Genomic DNA, 21,788 nt, shown 5'->3' with positions numbered 1-21,788 from the left:
TGTAAATACTCCCTGAGCCAGTCTGGAATAAATATGACTGGAATTTGGGTTGGTGTTGCAAACTGCCATTAATCTTACTCAATTCCACTTGCTGACAGACTTCCTTAATTTGCAGAGTTCCCAATAGAGCATGGGAAGCCATTCACTAGGGGAGTTCTCATGCCCCTTTTCCAGCAGAGTTCTTCTACGATCTTGGGGGAAAGTGAGCATTTCAATGTAAGGCTGAGGATGACAGCAATGAACTTTCCTTTATCTCTTCATTCAGCGTCAAGAACTAGAGTCAGAAAACAAAAAACTGAAAAATGAGCTAAATGAGTTACGAAAAGCTCTCAGTGAGAAAAGTGCCCCAGAGGTGACTGCTCCAGGTGCACCTGCCTACCGTGTCCTCATGGAGCAGCTGACCTCTGTGAGTGAGGAACTCGATGTCCGTAAGGAGGAAGTTCTTATCTTGAGATCTCAGCTGGTGAGCCAGAAAGAGGCCATCCAACCCAAGGTAAGCACAAGACATGGCTAAGGTAGTGTTTGAGGACTGTTCTCCATTTCTTCTTATCCTTCCTTCCAATTTATAGTGAAGCAAACACTTAAGAGTATTTTTAATCTGAGGGATTCATTTTTGTAAACATTACAGTATTATTTTAAAACTGTTGCAAATGCCAATTATAATTTGGAAAAAAAAAAAAACTCCAATTACAAAAAACAAGTAAAATCCCAAGTGATTAAATTATCACAATTTTACCTCTCATTCATGAGCCAAGGACTTTTAAAATGAATCTTTTGCCATGAGCAGTGGCGCACACCTCCCATCAACTTGGAAAGGCAACAGAAACACAGGTTTGAGGCCAGCCTCAGCCATTTAGCAAAGCCCTAAGAAACTTAGTGAGACCCTGTGTCAAAATGAAAAATAAAAAATAAAAAGGGGTGGGGATGTAGCTCAGTGGTAAAGCATCCCTGGGTTAAATCCCTAGTACCTAAGTAAATAAATCTTTTTATGTACTCTGGTCCCAATAAATTTTGATCTAAAATAAAATTCTATTCAATACAAAAATCTATAAATTGTCCAACTGTGGGGAGGCAAATACAAGTTTTAAGTTACTTGTCGAAAATAGCCTATTTAATTGGAAAGGTAACATGTAAGAACGTTATAAATAAGATCAGTCAGTAGAAGTTACATGGAGATGATTCTGCTCACTTCAGGGGTTCTGTTTAATAACGGGAACTATTCCAGCTGGGAGGGCATTGTTCAGGGATTCAACAGAAAGCATTCCCACACTGAGGATATAGATGGTCCTGGGAAGTTCTTCCTTGCCCTCAAGTTTGAGGCCCAGCATAGTCATACTGATAAGAAATAGGCCTTTTTATCTTCTGCCATCAGAAAGAATATGAGTAGTTTTATCAAAATCTGGCTTGTTTCCCTGCTCATGTGTGTGCAAAAGAATGTTACCAGGAATTGAGTCAATCAAGTATCCCAGCTATATAATATGCCATATAAAAAATGCTCACTGTATAAGATGATTGTACACCTAAAAAATCTGTCAGCAGATCTGTTAGAAATGGTATTTCTGCATGTGATTTAGATCCTTTACCTGGTACAATATGTTTGAATTTAACAAAGGCAACTCACACTTTGGGATCAACACTGCTCCAGAAAATTTTACATTCTAAAAATGAAGTATTTAACTAAAAATCTGTTTTTAAAATCTAGTACCAAGTGGAGTTATACAAAGAAATGGACTTCCTTAGGGCTGGAAATGCAGCTGAGTGTTAGAGTGCATGCCTAGCATGTGTGAGGACCCGAGTTTACTCCCAGGTACAGCAAAAAAGAAAAGCAAGAGAAATGAACTTCCTTATTTTAAAACAAATCACAAACCCCTTAAGTCTAAAATAAGGATAGCTCCAGAAGAGGACTCTGCATTTTGACTGGGCCATATTTCCCCAGGACCTCTCAGTTGGTTCCCTCAGCTACCACCACTGTGGAGCCTGGAGCAACAAGGCTCTGCAGCCTAGCTGAGGCAGAGTCAAAAATCAAGATTCTTTCTTATGGTCCCCTTGTGACAGACTGGTAGTTGCTTTTCTGTTTCTTTCATTTACAAATAATAATTGTATATATTTATGGTGTACAATGTAATATTCTCATGAGAAACTTTAGTAAAAATTAAGAGAAAGAAAAAGAAATGAAGCACGGGGCATAAAAGCAATCTAGTTAACAGAGCATATAGTTCTGGTATCATACATTCACTTACCCAACTCTCACAGCCCATGTGACAGCTGCTTTCCTGGCTCCAATGGGCTGGCCCTATCTAAACAAGGTTCCTGCTCACCTAACTCCCAGCCTACTCATGGCTTCAGTCTTCCTCTCCTAGGAAGAAGGCCCCTGACACTAATTGAGACCTTCCAAACACTGCATGGCTATTTGTCCCACTCATTTCATAAGTCCTTTGCAGGGCAGTGGTGAGTAACACCCAGTGAGCTAGGGGATGATCCAGACCATCCAGATCTGGTTCATCTGCTCCACCTCCAGAATATTCTGAGAGAGTTCACTAGGGCAAATGTCCTCCTAGTCAGGCATCACTATAACTCTCATATACCTATGGAAAAGATTTTACCCATATGCATTAACAGGAGGAATATTCTCTCACATACTCAAAAATATTTTACACAACAAAAAACAAAGCTACTCAAGAAGGAAATTTTAGTATTTAGTCCTTAGAAATAAGAGATGCTATCATATAAATGCACATCAATGTCTACCTCATGCCAATTTCATGAAAAGTAATTTATTTACATAGTTTTAGGGAGAAACACTCATGGTTGTTTTTAGGTTCGCTTTTATTTATTATTATGTGGATTCATTGATGGAATTTATTAATGGAACTAAGGATTTATTGTTTTCTCCATTTATTTTTTGTGCTTGCTAACTTGCGATTTTTTAGGATGACAAGGTAATTATAACTTTTTTTTTCAATTTTTAGTTAATAAAGCTGTTTAATTATAACTTTAACTTACAGGTATTCTCTAATATATGCAGTTGATGCTTTCTGACCACTAAAATTATTTCAGTATTTATTATTTCATTTCCTATTTGACTCCTCCTACCTATTTAAAGTTAATCCAGTCTGGATCAGAAACTCATAACTCATTTCAGCTCTGTAACTCACTGTGGTAGTTATGGTAGGCCATACACATGCTGGAAAAGAGACTCCCTTAAGTTGGAGTACACTCAGATGTGCAGGCTCTCCTGAGCTCTCATTTCTACTAGTCATGGGTTTGTGAGCCAAGCAAGGGTGAGGAGGAATCTGAGGCACTTGAGCATGTGTTCTTTACTTCCATTTCCATCCCCCTGAGTACAGGGTTCATATTGAGAAAATAAAAAAGTGACTCCTGATGAAGTTGTGAAGTCAGATTTCTCTAATACATCTTAATTTTCAGTTACTGAGAGAAAGATATTGCTGGGATTTTCATATATAGTGCTACCTTTTCAGAACTTCTGGTTGTGGCTTTGGGAAGCAAACTCTGATGAGTCAGAAACTTCCTCATGCTGGTGGTCCAAATCTGATCCCAGCCCTCAGCTGCCACTTCTTAGCTAAGGTAGATTGATTGATTACTTATTCCCTAGCACAGCTGCTCACTAAGATGTCTCTCTCTCCCTTGAACTAACTAATTATATTAAGTTATCTAATTAACTAAAAGTTCAAAACCATTTCATATAAGTCCTTGGACACTAGAGCACACACACATTATTATTTGATGTAGAAACTTGGTTCTTTGGAAGTCTTCACTTATGGGTCTTAAAATCTAAGAATGACCCTTTCTGAATAGAAAGACTTTTTTTTTTCCTTTCAGAGAAAAAGAAAAAAAAATTCCCCAAAATGTATACTAAAATATTCATAAACCATAAATAATGTCCTATATTGCATTTATGGGAAATATTTTTTAATTCAGTAAAATATAAGCTCTTTATTAATAGTTTTTGTCTGATTATATTTGATCATCTTAAAGAATGCATTTATACACTCAAAAGGAGAGCATTAGGGAAAGAGTAGAATATTGTTATTTTTTTCAGGGATGTTTCTTATACACACTGAAATTAAAAAACAAGCATTTGTAAACCTCTAATTGGCATTAAAGTCATCTTGGAACTGTTCTCTAAGATCATGGTATTTGAAGTGTATTCTATTAAATCCAGCTCATTGTGAGACCTGACTTAAACAGCAAAGGTTGACTAAAGATCAGATATATACCATTTAGACAGAGTGGGCCTTTGGGTTCTAAAGTATAGCAATCTTTAGAGACTATAGAGTGGTGATTCTTCTTTTCTGTTTCTTCCCTGCTCAAAAGACATAAAACGTTTCTGAATGGAAGCATTGAAACTGTATTAGTTGTCAGATTAGCCCAAAAGGGAAAAAGAATAAAATAAGAATCTTAGCAAAAAGTCTTGTTTACATAAAATCATTAGTAATTCTAACCCATCAGATGTTTATTTCAAAGGCTTATTTACCAAACTATCTGGTACCTGAGGAAAATAAAATTAAAATTAAATAACAGAAGATGGTACATACTTAAAAGGAGATAAATCCTTCCCACTTATATGTGTGTGTGTGTGTGTGTGTGTGTGTGTGTCAGGGGAAACTTTTAATTTTGCTACATATCATATCATATGAATACTACTTTCTTTGACCTGAGTTTTAAATGAAAAAAAATAAGCTTTGTGTCAAATTTTCAGTTTTTTATTGGGTGTTTGTTTCATTCTAACTGGTCAGAAAGTAGTAGAAAGAATGGCTCTTTTGTGCCATTAAAATATTGCCTGGTTGTTTTGTCTAATACTGTTAATATACTATATTTGTATATGTATATATAATTTTTACATAATGTAAAACACACATAGCCCATCAGTGGGGGTATTCACAGGGCAGTGGTACACTAGACTCTCACTGCCTGTGTAATAGAGTGTTAAGTATTCTTAGAAGAGGGACTCATGGTGCTAAACTCTCCTCTATGATTACTCAAATGGGGCTGATGCTCAAATGGGGCTCAGGTGTGGTGAAGCATTTAACACCCCCCACTCAGCTCAGTTGGAGGAAAGAAGTATGTTATATGTGACCCAAAACTTTAGAGTTAAGTCTTAATGTGGAAATGTGTCATTTCCCTCTGCAGAATACAATGACAGATTCCACAATACTTTTGGAAGATGTACAAAAAATGAAAGATAAAGGAGAAATAGCACAAGCGTACATTGGTTTGAAAGAAACAAATAGGTAAGCCAATGTTTCTTTTGTTGTTTTTGGTTTACCTGTGTTGGGCTTAAGTCTTGTGTTGGACTTAAGCTAGACTCTTGTACAGTAAGTTAGCATGTTTATTCATTGCTTTATTAGACATCTCGTCATATGCAAAAGAATCCAACATGTCTAATGTGATCCCAGTTAAAATCTTGTTTATAAAATTAGGTAGTATTATTGATGGTAAGTGTCAGTGAAAATTTTATTTTTATTAAGGGACTATAGGGTCTTAACCCTGAGGAGCTGTCTTGAGAAGAAAACTAGTTGTTCAGTTTGGACTGTCTTGTATAGTCCCTTTCATACAGTGGTTTAGTTATTCAGGATGGTTATTTTAAGGTTTGTAGGGGCAACTGAAGCTTTTAGTAATTGGAACTTAGTATGAAGAAAAGTGATAAAGTATCTGGAATTACATCAGAGTTGGCCAGATAACTCTAAAAGGGTGCTATGACTTCTAGGATGGGAGAATGAAGGCTCACAGCTAGAATTCTCAGCCTAACTGCCACCACACTTCTCAACAAAGCCACACTGTTATGGAAATCTGAACATTAATGTCTATGTGCCTAGGTCCTTTTGAGAGAAAAATGACAGTGATAATCACAGAGAAAGACAATTCTGGAGTTATGTATTACCAGTGTTCAGTCTAGGTCTCTTGATACATGGAATCAGGATTGATATACATAAATACTTCACAAACCAAAGATACTGGCCTTAAAAAAGTATGATACTTCTTATCTACTTTTATGGGCAAGGGTAGAAAATGATTATAAAATTATTTGATTAAACTGAAATTTTAATGTATGACTGTAAATGATAAATATCTTTGTATCTAAGACAATGTTTTTATACAAAGAGCTGTATTACACTGTTCATGCATCCCCCCAGCTTTTCATTCACCAGGTATGTATTGTGTACCTACTTCATGCCAGACCCTGTGCCACATACTAAGAATACAGCAGTAAGGAAAATAAGTTCAGTCCCTGCTTTCTCAGAGATTATTGTCTGCTGGTGAGATAACCAAGAGGGTTTGAATTTTATTCTAAAGATGGTGGAAGCCATTGAAATTTAAACATTTAAGTGGGAGAATGATGTGATGAGATTTGAATTTTAGAAAGCTAGACCTGGCTAATATATTGAGAGTAGACTGCAGTGAAACAAGATTGAAAACATGAAGACAGGTTAAGAGGTTTTTACCTTAATCCAGTCAGTTGGGATTGAAATAGGATATTTTGAAAGATACATAAGAAGATGAGGTCAGTTCGGCCTTTTTGTATATTGAATATGTGGTGAAGAATGGGGAAACCTGAGGTATATGCTATGGACACTTGGTTGATATGAGACTGAAGTGGGGGAAGTACAGGGGATGGTGATCAGCAGATTTACACATATTGAATTTAAGGAGCCAGGAAGATAACCAAAGAGAGAAATGCATGACACGTGCATATATAGATCTGTATCCAGGAGAGATATTTGGGCTGAGATATAAATTTTGAAGTCATCAAATTATAATAATACAATTGAAACCCGGTAAACAGATGAACTCTGTAGGAAGAGATGGTAGATGGGAAATAGAATTCCTTCAAATTTGTGTTGTGAAAATACAACAAGAGTATAGCAAAAGTAAGAACCTATACTCTGGAGTCACAGATTGCTGGGATCCACTACTTACCAGCTGCGTGACCTCAACAGGTATCTTACTTCCAAGCCTCCAAGTCTTCCTCTACAGTGTGGCACATGGTATATATTAGGTAACTGGGAAAACTAAATGAAATAGTGAAAGGATGTATAGCAGCATATGGTACTTAGCAAACACACAAACAATATGTTTATATCTGAGGTAGGAAAAAACTGTTATCAACTTTGTCATTCTTATCTTTTAACTGTACTACTTCTAATAGAAACTGGTACATCTCTAACATTAAGGAAGTTTCTCCAGATCTTAAAATTAATTTTTGACAAAAATTACTTGAAATCATGTCATAAAAACTGAATCCATTAGACATGTTTCTATATATGTTGCTCCCATAAAAATCTTTAAAACAGATTTTTAAATGGGAAATCAGATTTCATTAAGCTATAACAAGTTCCTACCCCAAAGATTTAAAACTTTATTTTGAGATATATTGTGAAGATTGCCACATGGAGACAATAGCTGGAGTTTTTATTCCATATGTGTGCCATGGTTAGCCTCCAATCTAATGCCTGATATATAAAATCACTCAGCTGAATAAAATGTTAAAAACAATCTTTCTCACTTTTTAGTTTATTTCTTATTTTTCAGTAAAAGTAATTCTTGGTCTTTATTTTGCTATAATTTCTATTCATGTATATATGATGTTACCCATTAAAAAAAATAACCAAAAACAATTTTTGTGGTAATGTCTTAATGTTATCTGTAATTAATAAAAATAATCTTATTCACTTAATAAAATATTGAAATACCATGTACTACTCTTGACCATCATCATCTCATTACCATCCTATATTCCTTTGTGTTTTGCATTGTTGTTTCATTTGCATGGAAGATCATCTGCTATGGATTACCATGAGTTGAATGAGGATGGAGAGCTGTGGCTGGTTTATGAAGGGTTAAAACAAGCCAACAGGTTATATTTGTCTCCTCAAAATGGAATGTTATTAATTTGTTGTTTTTCTTACTAACAGTGACCTCATGACTATAACTCTGTGTTTCTCATGCATTAATTGTCTTCCTGGTTAAATCAGTTTCAATAAAACTTAGAACATTCAGCTAGACACCTTCTAAAAAACCTTCTTTTCTAAGAGATACTATTGAAGCTAAAATTGATTGATAATGAGTATAAGAATTACTTCCTATAAGTGAATAATACTTTCTAGAATATGAATATCTAAACATTGTGAATCAATCTCTCTAGGAGTTGAGAAGAAAATAAAATCTTTCAAGTAGAGAACAAATTACTGGGGGTAGGAACTAATATGTATTACTTAAATAGCAGCTTCTTGTTTCAAAGATCAATCTACATGATATATGTACCTGTGTGAACATGGCTGCTTTCTTGTATATTATTATACTGCCTAAAATAATATCAAGTTCAGATGCATGAGACAACAAATCAGGAGGGTTTCCTGCATTACTTCAATTTGGAATAACTACCCAAAGTCAACACATCAAATATGTTTAGGGGAAAGAAAAGAAAATTGAAATAGCAACTCTTTTTAATGCAGATAATCATCTGCTCTAGTGACATGTATATCTTAAAAATCTCATATAAGAATTCCATTTTAGAATTAAATTTTTTAAAGACTTAAAATACTGTTTGTTCAGGGGGGGCTTCTGCTTTCTCTGCTTTGTTTGTTCTAACCATAAACCACTGTCATTAACTTTGAAGTATGATTGGTTTATAACAGTTTGCTTGCGGTGCTGTCAGTAAGCTTTACCTAGCAGTTGGCAAACCAAGGCAGTTAGAATAACAGAATGTCTTCTTTTCTTTCTTCACATCAGTTAATTCTTTTGTGGGTGGGGGTAACTGGGGATTTAATCCAGGGGTGCTTTACCCCTAAGCTACCTCACTAGCCCCCCTTTTTTGAGACAAGTTGTCCCTAAGTTGCTGGGGCTAGCCTCAAACTTGTGATCCTCTTGTCTCAGCCTCCTGAGTCACTGGGATTACAGATGTGTACCACTGTGCCCAGTGCACCTGTTTTGTTTTTTGTGGGGTTTTTTTTGTTGTTGTTGATTGTTTTTGTTTTGTTTTGCTTTTGCATCAGTTCTTAACCGTCACTTTGTTTTGTGTTTGAAAAAGAAGTGAGTGTAAAAGCAGGGAAGCACAGTGAAGGGAGGATGCTCTTACTCTCTTGTGTCCTCATTGCCAGTGCCCTCATCTACTTTGGTCACAGCTGGTTACATGTTTGCTCAAAGAAGCAGTAACCACTTGTTGGTCCTGTTAATACTTGTATTCTAAAACCATGTCATGTTTGGATTCCGTTACTGTTATATAAGTTTATGGGGAGAAGATGATGAATTTAAAATATATGCATATATGTATACATGAAATTACAGAACTTTTGGTCTGAATTTAAGTAAATCTGCATATATTTCAGAGTAAAGCCCTAGCATTTCTGTCCTTTAGTGATAAGAGTAAAATATTGGAACCCTGGTCCTGCCCTCTGACTAGACTTAGTAATTATAATTCTTAAAGGCATATTTAATTAGATTGGGAATTGGTAAGCTTGCCCTTTATAATGCAGAGTTATTTTATAGCAGTGAAACTTTTTTCCACCTTGAATTCTAGCTTATAAATACAGAAAGCCAAATTAAACCTAGGTCTTTAATTTTTTTTAAGTCATTATTTCCCGCGAAGTTTTTAAAAGATTCCTCTGTCTCTTAGTACCTCTAAGAATTTCATACAATTCAGAAAGACACAAATGTGAGAGTGTTCGCTTCCTTTTCTGGTCCTTCTTTGAGTTTTTTTACTTTAATCACGTTAGAAGATTCAGGGCTGCTAGAGAGTATCTGCTTTTTCTACTCTTCTAAGTGAGTGTGAAGCCTCACCCCACACCCCTTAGGCAGGAACTCAGAGTGTCATCGCTCCTTCCTACTTGTGTGGCTTCTCTGCAGGCTCCTGGAATCCCAGCTGCAATCACAGAAGAGGAGCCATGAGAATGAAGCGGAGGCCCTCCGAGGGGAGATCCAGAGCCTGAAGGAGGAGAACAACCGGCAGCAGCAATTGCTAGCTCAGAACCTACAGCTGCCCCCAGAGGCCCGCATTGAGGCCAGCCTGCAGCACGAGATCACCCGGCTGACCAATGAAAACTTGGTAAGAAGGTCCCCCTGCCCCCTCTCCTCAGCAGGCAGTGCCTGGTAGTGCTGGATGTCCTGGTTTCTTTTTAGTCAAACACAGCTTTTCCTTGCTGGGAAAAACTCCCCGCCCCATACTTGTTACTTCCTTTCTCTAACAGAAACAGTAAAGAAAACATGAATACATTGGTAGAAATGAACAACCTCACAGGTTGTTCTCACAGAAAGCTCCAGGTGTCCAAGTGTTCTCAGATGTCATTTGGAGGGTCAAGAAGAGAGCCACCCAGCTATATGCTGGGCTTTTGATAGAGTCTCAGGTAACCTGCTTCATCTACTTCAGCTAAGGATTCTCTGCCTTCTCGGGAGGTTTGGTATGTGATTACCGTGACAAAGACTGGTACAACTTTGTTTAACATTTGGTGCCCAAGCAGCCACCACGGCCATCCCAGCCTCTGTCTCAGCAGACAAGAGTGGGTTAGAATTGAGTTCAGGGAAGGCGGTTAGCAGAACCAAGAAGGAGCTTTTGGTTAATGCTGGATAGAGCTTATTGACAAGGAGAAGGGCTCAGTATTCAGGTTTAGACTTATTCTTTTAAGAAGAACTTGTACAACAAATGAAGAATTTTTTTCCCTTGTCAGATTTTGAAAACTGGCATGGAGTCCAAGTTTTTTCTTTTTCTTTTTCCTTTCTCCTCTTATTTTTTTTTTTTTTTAAACCAAAAAATATTTTCTAGGTTATTTCTTTCTGACACATAATGAACTTTATTATAGATTTACAATTTTTAAAATCTCACAGATATAAATATTAAAAATCATTGAAAGATTATAGTTCCATACTTCTATATAAAATCTGTATTTTGTAGTGTTAGCCTGATTTTGAGAAAAGTAAAGACTGCTGAAATTTTTTTTTTTTGGGTGCTGGGGATCAAACCCAGGGCCTTGTGCTTGCAAGGCAAGCACTCTACCGACTGAGCTATCTTCCCAGCCCTTTGAAAATTTTTCTTTTTCACATTAAGGTTTTTTTAATGATCTATAACAAAATACTTTGAATTTTCTCTGAAAATTAGCAATCTGAATCATTTGTCCATTATTCCATTAGTGGCATTCTACATTACAAATAATTTTCTAGTATCATTTACCCAGCCATCTTTTAGGTGGATTAGAAGCAACAGCTGAAGGTATTCTTTTTGCAGTCTGTATTTCTATGTGAGGCTCCATAGTGGAAATAGGGGAAGGAAGAGGGTGAAGGTGGTATTTCTACTCTTTCAAAGTGGCTGAAATCTTGCCAATTTGTGGGAGAAACTTCTGACTCATTAAATATTTTTGAAATGTCATTTTATTATCCTCAAGTTTATTGCTGCTTAAATTAAACTAACAATGCTTTGATGACTAAGAATTGATAATATGCTAAATAACATTGATTGATAAGCATACAAATTTGTGCTTATAAATGATTGTCTTAAAATACTAGGTGAATCTGAAATAAAGGTGCTTTTGGATGGCAGATTCCTGAAGTTTGTTCACTAAGTTGATCAAGTATTTCCTTTGCAACCTATCTGCAGCATTAATTTTTCCTAGCAACTTTTCATAGCTGACATAAAAATAAAATGAGCCCCTACTTTCTAAGCTGGAAGAGTCTGGTTAATGAGTTTGAGTTCAGGAAATACCCTTTTAAGTCATCTGCTTCTCTTGCCATTATACTGACTACTAATTCAGGAGAATAGATTCTAACTTAAGTACATGAAATCATGTACTTTTACAAACTCATTATGGTCTCTCAATCTTCATTGTGCATTTCTTCAGGAAGCAATTGAGCAGAAAATTCAAGCAGCAGTGGACCTAGGCTTAGTGTTCTTGGGAATTCTACATTGCATGACATCCACTAGCCATCTGCTGCCCCAACACAAACACAAGAATGGTTTCTCTCCTTTTCTAGTGAGGAGACGTCCTCCAGGATGCCTGTTAGGGAAGAAAGGCCCATGGCTTATCACCATTCAGTGCCAATATTCTCACTTTAATTTTGTTTGCCTTTCCTACCCTTGCTGCTGCCAGCAGCAAAGAAGGTGTGACAAACTTTAAGGGAGGCTAGGCATAAAAAGGCAGGAGGACTGAAGACTGAAGTGACAGCCTTGTCTGGGCAAAGTGGACAACCATTCTGTTTACCAGCTGAATGACGGTATCCTGGTCATCACCAATTTCTTTTGATTATGCAAAAAATATCTGTAAATATATAGTTAAAATAATCTACAAAAGTAATATATGGCAATGACAAATTAATTGTGTTTTAAAATACTTTTAAATTGATTTTGCTGAGCAGTAGTGTTCCCTCAAAGACAGTAGAAAAACAAATATCCATTATGCCTGTTTTTTCAGTATTTTGAGGAATTATATGCAGATGACCCTAAGAAGTATCAATCATATCGGATTTCACTTTACAAACGGATGATTGTATGTAAAACCACAGTGTTTTTCTTGTCTTCCTCGCTACTTCTACTGCTCTATCACTGAAGAGCACACTACTGCCTGCCCTTCCCCAGAAGTCTTTTCAAAAACTTTCACAAAACCTCTTTCTGCCACAGCTGTCTTTTAGCCAGTGGTGTCACCTCTGTCTCTGTGCCGCGTCCATTGTCACATGTGGTTTGTTATTAACACTAGGCTTACAGTGTGATGGAAGCAATGCAATTTGAAAAATCACATAAAATCCAAGAAGCACTTAACAGTTTGAAGTGTTAGCAACTGTTCCCCTAAAATCATTGTTCTAGTCTGGTGCTGGGCACAACTGACCTTAATCCCAGCAACTCAGTAAGCTGAGGCAGGAGAATCACAAATTCAAGGCCAGCCTCAGCAGCTTCGAAAGGCCCTATCTCGAAAAATCAAAAAGGACTTGGAATGTAGCTCAGTAGTAAAGCACCCTGGGTTCAATCCCCAGTACCAAAACAAAAAAAAACCCCAAATCATTGGTTTAACATCTAAGTCCACCTCCATCTAAACTGGAGAATGAATGATATTTGAATGTGTAAACACTTTTCTTCTCTGTAACCTGTGTGATGACCACAAACATCCCTGACTCATTTCCCCTTCTAAACTCTGAGTCTGCTGTTGTCCACTTTAATTATCGAGTTTTTAATTGTGTCTGTCATTTTAGAGAATTCTCTTTTACAGAAACAATAATCATATACTTTAATACCTCTTACTAGAAGCACACTGTTTTTCCCTCTTTTTACATTAGGCATTCATAATTATTCCTTTTCTAAAATATATCACCTGCAAGATTTCATGGGTGTCTCATGCCACTTGTCACTTTGGCCCAAAGTCAGTAAACTGCTCTGTATCCCATTCTCTATGATTATTTTTCAACTAACCTTTTAATTCCCAAAACTTTTAACTTTCAGAGCTATTTTGACAGCTCCAAAGAATGGGTATCTCATAGAGAGAGTGCTTCACATACAAAAGGTATTAGTTACTTCCTGATAAGTTCAACAATCCTTAAGTGTTCCCACAAAACTTTTTGTGAACTCATAAAAATTCATGCTTTCCTAGTCTCCCATTAAAATAAGCCATTTCACTGTAATAACAACATATTTACAAGGTTTAATTGTTTTATACACAGGGAGTCTACTGAAAAAAACTCCACAGGACCCTTGCAATCCATCACGCTGTAAAGGTTTTACTGCGTTGTGTATTTTAACATTTGGCTTTATTATAGCTACATTTCCCATGCCTGCCAGTTTTGGCCAGGTGGTGGCTCCACCAATGAGCTGCTCTGGAGCTTTTATGTAAAACTAACAGTACAGATTCTGTAATGCTATATCTGCTTTCCCATGGTGCATTTTAAAAGGGCTATTTTAATCTTTCTGTTATATTTCTCATTTGATCTTTAGGATTTGATGGAACAACTTGAAAAACAGGACAAGACTGTCCGGAAACTGAAAAAACAACTGAAAGTTTTTGCCAAAAAAATTGGTGAACTAGAAGGTAACTAAACATTTTTTTATATTGGATCTTCATTGTATATTGCTATACAATTGGCCTAACAGAGATTGAATGTGAATACTAGAAATAATAACAAAAATGACTCTTAGCAAACCTACTTCTGTGGAGTAGAAGTTTCCATTTCTACATGAGTAAAAATGTTCTTTTTGTGGTGGTGATTATTTCCAAAGGGAAAGAATTCATTCATGAAGCTTTTAATGAGTATTTTAATGAGTATATGCTGGGTCATGTGCTAGGCAGTATACATGGCCATTAAGAGCATGGATTCTGGAGCCAAGCTTCTTGGGTTCAAGTTTTAATCCTTCTACTTACATGGTGGTGCACACCAGTAATCCCAGCAACTCAGGAGGCTGAGGCAGGAGGATCATGAGTTCAAGGTCAACCTTAGCAATTTAGTGAGGCCCTAAGCAACTTAGCAAGACCCTGTCTCAAAATAAAATATAAAAAGGGCTGGGGTGTAGATCAGTGGTCGAGGGCCCCTGGGTTCAATCCCGGTACAAAAAAAAAAAAAAAAAAAACCTTCCAGTTACTAACCATATAATATTGGACTAGTAAACAAACCTCTCTATGCCTCAGTTTTCCAGCATGTTAAATGAGAATGATAATGGTATCTGCTATGGGGTATAAGAATTGCATGAGTTAATATGGGTAATACATTTATAATACTATGATGCATAGTAAGTGCTACATATAACTTAGTTGTTAGTATTAACTATTAATATTTGGGTTACTGGCAGGAGTGAGATAAAGTCTTTATCCTCAAAGAAGTCACAGTATGATAGAGGAAAAAAGAGAAGCAAATAAAAATATGACTAATGAATATATGGAAATAAGATCTTTTAAAATATCTCATGGTTTCTGTATGATAATGGTAGGGAAACTCCTTGAGAAAAATTAGATAATTAGCTATCAAATGTTATTATTATGAACAAATTAATCTTGTTTTTGTGAACTCAATAAATATATTGAGTTCCTGACATGATTTGGGCACAGTTGTAGGCACCAGAGATCTAGCAGTGAATAGGACTAAAGCCAGATTCTAAGCTTATTTCAACAAGTTTCTCACTGCTGAGAGATTTTAGAGAAACTCTTTGGAATTGCCACACCTAAAATGATATTACCCAGCTTGACCTCTCATCTTATTCTCTGGATGTTACTCTGTTTAATTCTTGCCTGGCTCAAAGGGTGAAGATTCCCCATCACTGGGAATTTCAAAAGAATCTACCATGATTAACTCTTTAAGTGTGGTTTTTATTCCTCAAACATGCCAGGACCTATTATATCTATTCTCTTCTCCTTGTCAAGTCCTGCTCATCTTTTGAGATCCGAGTCATGTGTCACATCCTCAAAAACAGCTTTTCCTGATCATCCAGACAGATTTTATGGCCCTGCCCTCTGTGCACCACAATTTGGCTCACATTTTCTGTGATTTTCACTTTTTCTATTTGAATTACTGGCTTCCATAATAGACTATACACTTCTGAGCATAGGAACCACCAGCCTCATTTTTTTGTTGTTGTTGTTCATAGCACTAAGTATGGTATCTGACCTATAATAGTCCTTTCTTAAGAGTTTGTTGAGTAAATAAATTAGTTTCAGAAATATTTAGAACATGACAACTTGGATATTTACTTTAAAGAGGATATTTCTCTCTTGGATATACAAATACTGGAATATTTATTTAGAAATCAGAAATATTACTTTATAATCATATTTTATGTATAATTCTTCATATTACATTAAAACTTTTACAACTCCAAATCACATACTCACACATGTGAGCTATATAATTTAAAAAAGAACTTTTTACACTTAACTATGCACTAATTATATCATGAGATTGTAATCAAACCAGAGTATTTTCTTGAAAGAAACTGACTTTAAGGGTATTAACATGTGAAATTGCTTATTTGTTAAACTCCTACTGGCTCCTTTGCCATATACTAGTAAATTTTGATAAATAGAAAAACTATTATTTTACATTTTTAATCAGCTTTCTTTGATGTGTACATTTTAAACTAAAGAGATACATTAGAATATTTCAAGATGTTACTAATTGTAGGCAATTATTAATCAGAAATCAACCTTATCAGTTAAACTACCCTGACACTATAAAGCATTTGAGAAGGCAGTTCATAGATTAAGTCAAACGAAGACATAATGATTCTTAAGAAAGGTCATATTTTGTGTCAAGTTTTGCACTATTTAGAGGATAAAATGAAATAGACTTATGTGACCTGGATACTTGTGGCAGGTGTTGTTCCTGCTTTACCCTCAAATTAAGGAAGAAAGGTGAAAGATTTTTCTAACACTTCTCTCTGTGTCCCTGAGTCTCACAGTTGTACAGAAAATACAGGCAATTTAGTATAACAAAGCACTTTCTAGTAACCAAAAGTGAATATTTTTCTTCAAATATATTACAACACACTTAATTCTTTGAGTTTAAAATAACACAACTCTTACTGCTTCCTGTGGTCTACATTTTAATTAAGGAGACTTTTAAAAAAATCCAGCAAAACCTGTTTTAAAAAATACCAACCTATATAATTTTTAGCAGAAATTATATAGTTAAATGGAGATTATTTTAAAATTTTATATGCTATGTGCTGTATTTTAATCTAGGACTGGGTGTTCCATCTCAGTTTTTGTAGTCAAGAAATTTAGACCTGAAAGTGTTCTAGAAATCATTTAATTATTTTTTAAGAGAAAAAAAGCATAAGTGACTTTCCCAGTCATCTCACTGCCTCACCCAGTGAGATACAGGACCAGAACCCAAGCCCTCTGAGAACCATGGCTTTCTCTCCTTTGAATCTTGTTTTCCAATAGACCTTCTCTACTTATAGGAATGTGTCTAACTGTCTTAATTGAACCTTAGATCAAAATTTTCCTCGTGCCAAGTGAGGAAAAGGAAATTTTTTAAAAATCCAATTTTCTTTCCTTTTCCAGAATAAAAATGTTAAGGAATGTTTTCCTTTCAAGTTTATAAAGTATTTAGATAACAGAAATATGGATTACTTCAGCTTTTTGAGGAAAGATGTCTGTATTGGATAAAGCACTGGACTAAGTGACTACCTTATCAGATCATTTGTGCTGTGACAAAACACCTCAGACAGGGTGATTTTTTAAGCAGCAGGAATTTATTTCTTATAGTTCTAGAGGATGGAAGTTCAAGATCAAGGAGACTACAGGCTTACTGCCTGTTGAAGGTCTGGTTTCTGTTTCCCTGGTGATGCCTGGTTGCTGTGCCCTCCAGAGGGTTCATAGACTGTGTCCTCACATGGAAGGGATAGAAGGACAAAAGGCGTAGTTAGTTCCTTATAACACTTTTTTAAGGCACTAATCCCATCTGTAAGGGTTGGAGCTCTTATGGTCTAATCACCTCATAAAGGCCCCATATTTTAATACTATTGCATTAAGTTTCAACATAGATTTTGGAAAGATACAAATATTCAAACCATTGCAACCACCAAGGTCTCTTGAGTGTTTGAAAACTGGAGTAGAACCAGGCGTGGTGGTGCATACCCATAATCCCAGCGACTCAGGAGGATTCCAAGTTTGAGGCTAGCTTCAGTAACTTAGGGAGACCCTGTCTCAAAATAAAAAATAAAAAGGACTAGGGATGTAGCTTAGTAGTTAAAGTGCCTTTCAATTGCTAGTACCAGAAAAAAACACAAGGTAGTATCCTGGGTTTATCCCTTTCCTGATGCTACACAGAAGCTGACATTTCATTTTAATTAGTAGATAATTTTGATCAATAGATCAAGATTGATGATAGCTTAACATACAAGTTTATCTGTGAGTTTTTGTAAAGACTTAAGTCTCTAGGAAGAATTCAAAGGCAGAGAAAAAAATTTAATGGGAGGATGGGAAAATTTGTGTGACATTTTTGTTCAGACAAAAAAAGATCCTAGTTCGAGATTTTGCAAAAAGAAAGTAAAGCTTTCTTTTAACCTGCAAGCTCTTTTATTGAAAATATTCACCTTATTTTATAATTCTGAGGTGCACATTTCACATTTTAGCACCTCTGAAGTTGGAGTATGCCTTAAAATTATTGATGCATTATTATAATTTTATTGCCATATTTTCCTTTTTCAGTGTTATACAAAATGGCATATCTCATAGTAAGTGGTGTCTTAGAGTGTTATAAAATCGATAGACATAAAACATCTTTGGGTTACATGGACTCTAGATTTTTTTTCCCCCAGTACTAGGGATTGGATTCAGGGGCATTCTACTACTGAGCCCTTTTAGTTTTTTATTTTGAAACAGGGTCTCTCTAAGTTGCTGAGGCTGACCTCAAACTTGTGATCCTCCTGCATCAGCCTCCCAAGTAGCTGCAATTACAGGCACTTATTACCACACCTGGTAGACATGTGCTTTTACTGACAAATTTAATGTTAAATTTGTTTCCTCCCAGTTTTCCCTCTTGGAATTATCTCTGTGTCTTAAAGTGACTAGTAACATAAATGACAGAGAATTTATTATTTCAATACACATCAATAGGTCCTTGAGCTGTGGAGGCCACAACTTCATCATTCCTTGTGGGTGTTGTGTTTAAACTGACCCCAGAAATAATTAATGTAAAAATAACCAGTTTGAGTCTCCTCTCATATAAAGGAATATATTATAGAGTTAGTCTCGGTTTTCAGACTACATCTTGTATCTGCAGAACTAGATCATGGGAGTTAGTTGTAGCCCCAATCTGTCCAGTTGTAATCTGATCACTCTTTAGATGTCATAGTGTTGGTGGATGGTGATGACTTTACCTAAACCAGGTTTTCAGCACTTACAGTCCCAATATGTGATGCTGCATCATGAGGTGGATTATGTGTCACCATACCCTGTGCCACATAAGCAAGAACACTGGCAGGTATTTTGTTCTCTGTGATAATCTTTTCCTGTGAAATTGGTTTCTTAGAACTTAAAAAGGAAATTTCCCAGAGCAACACAAGAGGTTCTGATGCCTCATTGACCCAGCACCTTTAAACTTTCTAATATTTTTGTATCTGATCTGTATTTTGTTTGACAACAATCTAAGAACCCAAACTTATTCTGTGCTTTAAGAGGTTTCTTAACTATTCCCCTTTCCTGTACATAAAAGGATAAAAATCCTGCTTACTATCACTGTGGTCAAGATAAGCTCATGTTTCCTTGCGTTTCTTTGTGTTTCCCAAAGTTGGTTTCCAACTTTAAGATGAAATTGAAGGATTCTTTTTACCCTTAGCATAATTCTTCTCCAGCTGTTGTCATTGACAATAATGACCATTTTTAATACCTGTAAGGTTAGTTGTACTTTAATGATTGCAACTTCATAGTAAGGCTTTAGTACTCATTAAAAACAAACAATAAAAAAATTAGGAATTCATATTAAATAAAGGTGTTTTATTTGCTTATGATTTCTTGGAGATTAGAGGTAGCAGGAGAAAGGTGTTTGCCTTATGAGGCCCTTGTAGAAAAGAATATATTCTCACATCAGTTATTATGAAGGAACACTCTTGGTGTGGTCTGAGGTGATTATAATGATACATTTAGAGTAAATATTCTTTTGTTTTTAATGACTAGATTCATAGAGCTAAAGTTGTTCTTGCTGTCCCTTTGTAAAATATTGTTTTTTCCCCTCTGTGAGTAACCTTATTACAGAAAAAAAAAATTAAGTTTCAAATCAGTTTAGGTTAGATTATTTGATGTTAATAGTGTCAGGCTCTAGTACCTGTCAGAGCAGCACCATTTAATTTACTACCTATCCTCCCAGTTTTAGCACCAAAAAATAATTTATAAAAGGGCAATTTTAAGTGGCAAATATAGCAAGGTTCCTTTTTTTTTTTTCTTTTTTTTGGTACCAGGGATTGAACTCAGGCACTCAACCCCTATTTTGTATTTTACTTAGAGACAGGGCCTCATATTGCTTAGTGCCTCACTGTTGCTGAGGCTGGCTTTAAACTTGCAATCCTCGACCTCCCAAATTGTTGGGATTACAGGCGTGAGCCACCACGCCCAGCTGTGGCAAGTATCTGTGGTTAAAGAGTTCATTTAAAATGATAGAAACATGAAACCCTCTCATTTTTTCTATGTAGAAACCATTCTCTTCTTTTTCTTTCTTTCTTTTTTTTTCCCCCTCATGAAGTGGGTCAGATGGAGAACATATCTCCAGGACAGATCATTGATGAGCCTATCCGTCCAGTTAACATTCCCAGGAAAGAAAAGGATTTCCAAGGAATGCTGGAATACAAGAAGGAGGATGAGCAAAAACTTGTTAAGAATCTGATTCTAGGTAAGTATTTTCTACATGGGATAAAAGGTCTTTCTGGTACATGTGGCAATGGTGGGAAAGACTAAGTCACTGATTTTTAAATATTCAACACTGAAGTTTCTTAGTCATCATTATCTGCTGTGCATTACAGTACTACTGCAGCATCCTGATTACACCAGGCTTTGTCAGTCAAACTGCAGGGACAAGTGCTGTAAGGATCCCTTGAGCAGGCCTTTTCAGTCCTGTGAGACTTAGAATCATCAACAAACTTTTGAAAATTATTGATATTTGGTCCCTCTAACTTAGACCAATTAACTTAAAATCTATAGGAAATAGAGCCTGGCCATGTCTAGTACCTTTTTTTTCTTTTAATTTATTTTTATTGTAAACAAATGGGACACATATTGTTTCTCTGTTTGTACATGGCATAAAGGCATACCATTTGTGTAATCATAAATTTACATAGGGTAATGTTGTTTGATTCATTCTGTTATTTTTTCCCTTCCCCCACACCCCTCCCACCCCTCTTTTCCCGCTATACAGTCCCTCCTTCCTCCATTCTTGCCCCCTCCCCTCCCATTATGTGTCATCATCTGCTTATCAGTGAGATCATTCTTCCTTTGGTTTTTTGAGATTGGCTTATCTCACTTAGCATGATATTCTCCAATTTCATCCATTTGCCTGCAAATGCCATAATTTTATCATTCTTTATGGCCGAGTAATATTCCATTGTATAAATATACCACAGTTTCTTTATCCATTCATCAATGAAGGGCATCTAGGTTGGTTCCACAATCTGGCTATTATTAATTGAGCAGCTATGAACATGGATGTGGCTGTATCTCTGTAGTATTGCTGATTTTAAGTCCTTTGGGTATAGGCTGAGGAGTGGGATAGCTGGGTCAAATGGTGGTTCCATTCCAAGCTTTCTGAGGAATCTCCATACTGCTTTCCAGAGTGGCTGCACTAATTTGCAACCCCACCAGCAATGTATCAGTGTACCTTTTTCCCCACATCCTCGCCAACAACTATTGTTGCTTGTATTCTTGATAATCGCCAACCTAATTGGGGTGATGGAATCTTAGGGTAGTTTTGATTTGCATTTCTCTTATTACTAGAGATGTTGAACATTTTTTCATATATCTGTTGATTGCTTGTGCATCTTCTGTGAAGTGTCTGTTCATTTCCTTAGCCCATTTGTTGATTGGATTATTTGTATTCTTGGTGTAGAGTTTTTTGAGTTCTTTATATATTCTGGAAATTAGCACTCTATCTGAAGTATGAGTGGCAAAGACATTCTCCCACTGTGTAGGCTCTGTCTTCACATTGCTGATAGTTTCCTTTACTGAGAGAAAGCTTTTTAGTTTGAATCTATCCCAGTTGTTGATTCTTGCTTTTATTTCTTGTGCTATGGGAGTCCTATTAAGGAAGTCTGATCCTAAGCCGACATGTTGAAGATTTGGACTTCCTTTTTGTTCTATAAGATGCAGGGTCTCTGGTCT

General features: G+C 36.1%; 1 protein-coding gene and 1 long non-coding RNA gene across 2 annotated transcripts in view; one reads left to right on the top strand and one right to left on the bottom strand.

The window, feature by feature from the left end:
• The window catches only part of LOC306655510, a 214,048-nt gene that overhangs the window by 143,077 nt on the left and 49,183 nt on the right, over window positions 1-21,788 (bottom strand). The window lies entirely within an intron of this gene.
• The window catches only part of MYO5A (myosin VA), a 217,645-nt gene that overhangs the window by 171,357 nt on the left and 24,500 nt on the right, over window positions 1-21,788 (top strand). The window contains 7 exon segments of the mRNA XM_079130018.1: window positions 266-493; window positions 5,152-5,252; window positions 7,796-7,876; window positions 9,865-10,063; window positions 12,417-12,491; window positions 13,925-14,018; window positions 20,161-20,307. Of these exon segments, the coding sequence (XP_078986144.1) occupies window positions 266-493; window positions 5,152-5,252; window positions 7,796-7,876; window positions 9,865-10,063; window positions 12,417-12,491; window positions 13,925-14,018; window positions 20,161-20,307 (925 nt within the window).

This window comes from Sciurus vulgaris (genome assembly GCF_902686455.1).
Source record: "Sciurus vulgaris genome assembly, chromosome: 2".
NCBI classification, from domain to species: Eukaryota; Metazoa; Chordata; class Mammalia; order Rodentia; family Sciuridae; genus Sciurus; species Sciurus vulgaris.
This window is presented reverse-complemented; position numbering and strand designations above follow the sequence as displayed.